At 41.7% G+C, this 4,366-nt stretch overlaps 1 protein-coding gene across 2 annotated transcripts in view; it reads left to right on the forward strand.

Moving 5' to 3' along the window:
• Nucleotides 1-4,366, forward strand: part of LOC110452510 (actin-2-like) — a 10,238-nt gene that overhangs the window by 920 nt on the left and 4,952 nt on the right. Inside the window, exon 2 of one of the 2 annotated variants that reach the window (XM_021501083.1) lies at nucleotides 2,759-3,500. The exons of the other annotated variant lie outside the window; for it this stretch is intronic. Within the exon in view, the coding sequence (XP_021356758.1) occupies nucleotides 2,759-3,500 (742 nt within the window). The remainder of the gene's footprint in view (nucleotides 1-2,758; nucleotides 3,501-4,366) is intronic. 2 annotated transcript variants of the gene reach the window in all.

Here is a 4,366-nt window from a genome sequence, read left to right on the forward strand (position 1 = left end):
GGGGGTCGAGAGTGCATGGTTCTCAAAAAACTGTGTACAATAAGTTTTATTTTTTCTAAAGTAGTCGGAATACTTCAATGCCGCCAAGACATTCTTGAAAATTGTATTAATCCAAATTATTTCAATGAATCCGTATTTACTCTATATTCCTTTGATACTATGGCCACCCATACCTAAGTTTCCCTGGTAACAATGACATTCCATACTGGTTAGTCTATCGACCCTTAACCTAGTAGTCCCTAGATACTATGTCGACCCATACCATAGTAGTACCTGGTTACTATGTCAACCCATATCCCAGTAGCCTCTGGTTACTATGTCGACCCTTTCCCTAGTAGTCCCTGGTTACTATGTCGACCCTTTCCCTAGTAATCCCTGGTTACTATGTCGACCCTTTCCCTAGTAGTCCCTGGTTACTATAAAGACCCTTTCCCTAGTAGCCTCTGGTTACTATGTCGACCCTTTCCCTAGTAATCCCTGGTTACTATGACGACCCTTTCCCTTGCAGTCCTTAGTTACTATGTCGACCCATACCTTAGTAGTCCCTGGTTACTATGTCGACCGATACCATAGAAGTCCCTGATTAATATGTCGACCCAAACCATAGTAGCCCCCGGTTACTATGTCGACCCTTACCTTAGTAGTCCCTGGTTACTATGTCGACCCATAACCCAGGTGTCCCTGGTAACTATGTCGACCCTTGCCCTAGTAGTCTCTGGTAATTATGTCGACCCATAACCTAATAGTCCCTGGTTACTATGTCGACCCATAACCCAGTAGTCCCCGGTTTCTATGTCGACCCATAACCCAGTAGTCCCTGGTTTCTATGTCAACACATAAGCCAATAGTCCCTGGTTACTTTGTCGACCCATAACCCAGTAGTCCCTGGTAACTAAGTCGAAATATAACCCAGTAGTCCCTGGTTTTAATGTCGACCCATATCCCAGTAGTCCCTGGTTACTATGTCAACACATAACCCAATAGTCCCTGGTTACTATGTCGACCCACACCCTCGTAGTCCCTTGTTACTATGTCGACCCTTGCCCTAGTAGTCTCTGGTTACTATGTCGACCCTGGCCGTAATAGTCCCTGGTTACTATGTCGACCCTGGCCGTAATAGTCCCTTGCTACTATGTCGACCCACACCCTAGTAGTCCCTTGTTACTATGTCGACCCTTGCCCTAGTAGTCTCTGGTAACTATGTCGACCCTTAACCTAGTAGTCTCTGGTTACTATGTCGACCCTTACCCTAGTAGTCCCTGGTTACAATGTCGACCCACACCCTAGTAGTCCCTTATTACTTTGTCGACCCTTGCCCTAGTAGTTTCTGGTTACTATGTCGACCCTTACCCTAGTAGTCCCTTGTTTCTATGTCGACCCTTGCCCTAGTAGTCCCTGGTTACTATGTCGACCCTTACTCTAGTAGTCTCTGGTTACTATGTCGACCCTGCCGTAGTAGTCCCTTATTGCTATGTTGACCAAATCCTACCTGTCCCAGGTCACATTGTCGTCCCATATCCTATAGGATCGGTTTCACAAACATCTTGCACTTGAGGAAATTCATTTTCATAATTATAATAAAAACATTTCTGATGTTTATGTAACACCCTTAGTTTATGTTTTTAACGTCGTAATACTTTCCTATGGAAGAAAAACACCTCATAAAAAGGCCTGTTGTTGTTGTTTTGTGGATTAAGGAACACTAAAGAGGACAAGGTCCTAATGTTGACCGATATCGTAGGAACACCTGAAAGTTATGTAAACCTACACCCTTGTAGCCTCAGGTTTCTTTGGCTTTGGCGACTCTTGTCCTATTAGTACAGATGTACCCGTAGTCGATAGACTGTCCCATTTCCTAGTGATATGTGAATGACAGCACCAGTTCCGATCGCGTTCTTTGTGATCAACATTCTCTCAGATAATTAAACTCCCCATTTACAATTATACCACGAACTACACAAAGATCAACCCGTGCCGTGTCTTTGTGAAAGTTCAAATAGAGGACCCACGACACGGGGTAAAGTTTAAAGGTTAGTTGATCACACAAGATAGCCATGTGTCTACTTGGTCGCTACAATAGCACTTGTACAGTTAATTCTGTATAACTGTGTTGTCGTCAATATGATCACACTTTGAGCGTTTTAACAGTCTTTGACATGAAAGACACAAAAAACGTTATACAGTGAGAAAATCAAAATACTTAAAACCATCGCTTTTCTCCATAAAACTGTTGAGGGATTGATATTCGCGTTATGCTTAAATACTTGGTACTTATGCATTCTGATTAATGTCAGAGCATAGTTACTGTATTAGAGAACTTTTAACCCAGACAAACTCAAGCCCATAGCTCGCCATGTTTAATGAGATTGAATCTTAGCTACAGCATAATCGGATTAACGGTTTAACCTACTTCTGCGGTTAACTTAAGGTCAAGAGTTCCGTATTCAAAGAGAAGTTCTATACAAATAGAAAATAGTATGTTATTTCTTTAATCCTTATCGAGGTTATTTGGTCGTATCTGCATATTCTGCGCTGTCTGATTTAAGTTCTTAATGATGCTTAATTTTTTTTTGCTCAGTAACTCAGCACAAATGAGAAACACTAGTCTAGTATTGTTCTACATTATTTAAAAAATCTTTGAGAGTTTAAATATAACAACTTTATGAATATCAATAAAAGGGTAAATACATTTTACATAACTTTATTTAACATAGTGTTAATTATATATTATACAGAAGTTGTGCTTATATCGTTACAGGGAGTGATGGTTGGTATGGGACAGAAGGACAGTTATGTCGGCGATGAGGCCCAGAGCAAGAGAGGTATCCTCACCCTCAAGTACCCCATCGAACACGGAATCGTCACAAACTGGGACGACATGGAGAAGATCTGGCATCACACTTTCTACAACGAGCTCCGTGTGGCTCCTGAGGAACACCCTGTCCTCCTGACAGAGGCTCCCCTCAACCCCAAAGCCAATAGGGAGAAGATGACACAGATCATGTTCGAGACCTTCAACTCTCCCGCCATGTATGTAGCCATTCAGGCTGTGTTGTCCCTGTACGCCTCAGGTCGTACTACCGGTATTGTGTTGGACTCTGGGGATGGTGTGACCCATACAGTCCCAATCTATGAGGGTTACGCACTTCCTCATGCTATCCTTAGGTTAGATCTTGCCGGACGAGACCTTACGGATTACCTCATGAAAATCCTTACAGAGCGTGGTTACTCATTCACAACCACCGCCGAGAGAGAAATCGTCAGAGACATTAAGGAGAAACTGTGTTACGTGGCTTTGGACTTTGATCAAGAAATGCAAACCGCTGCGTCATCTTCTTCACTGGAGAAAAGCTACGAACTGCCGGATGGTCAAGTCATTACCATTGGTAACGAACGCTTTCGGTGTCCGGAAGCTCTATTTCAACCATCTTTCCTGGGGATGGAATCTGCTGGAATTCATGAAACAACCTATAATAGCATTATGAAGTGTGACGTGGATATAAGAAAAGACCTGTACGCAAACACCGTCCTGTCTGGTGGCAGTACAATGTACCCTGGCATTGCTGATCGTATGCAGAAAGAGATCACTGCGCTTGCACCAAGCACTATGAAGATCAAGATCATTGCCCCACCAGAGAGGAAATACTCCGTCTGGATCGGTGGCTCCATCTTAGCTTCTTTGTCAACTTTTCAGCAGATGTGGATAAGCAAGCAAGAATACGACGAGTCCGGTCCTTCTATTGTGCATCGCAAGTGTTTCTAATCGCTGATTCGGTCGTGTTCTCTAAGCTCACCTCTATTTCGCCGCTGTAAACCAATGCAAGGGACTTTGAAATCAAAAGCTATTAACACTTCTCCGTAACATATTACCATTTCGTAGCTAATGTGCCAGTCATGTGATTAAATTGTAATGCCTGTTTATACAGTATTTACTGTTTTATATATTATTTGTTGCCGTGTCTGTTTGCAGAAAACATTTTTATGACATTGAAAATGTAAATGCAACTCATGAATTACATATCTTAAACATATGTGCAAAATTAATATATTACAAGAGTTACATGCAGGAATCGCCTAATTACAATTATCTGTATACGTGTACACACAAATACATAATATTGTACACGGTACATTACGACTAAAGCATTGATAAGTTTACTAGTAAATATTAGCCAGTTTGTTTATCATATTGGTTGTTTGATAAACATATTGATATAATATTTAATATTTGTCGCAGTTGATATTACCTTGCAATTTAAAAACTTTTTTTTCCAAAGATAATTGAAATATTTATTCTACATAATTCTGAAGAATTAAAAGCAGGGGCGGGGTCCAGGTGCGGGCGTAATGGGCGTACGCCCCCCCC

The sequence above is a fragment of the Mizuhopecten yessoensis genome, unplaced genomic scaffold, assembly GCF_002113885.1.
Source record: "Mizuhopecten yessoensis strain PY_sf001 unplaced genomic scaffold, ASM211388v2 scaffold6719, whole genome shotgun sequence".
In the NCBI taxonomy this organism is placed as follows: domain Eukaryota; kingdom Metazoa; phylum Mollusca; class Bivalvia; order Pectinida; family Pectinidae; genus Mizuhopecten; species Mizuhopecten yessoensis.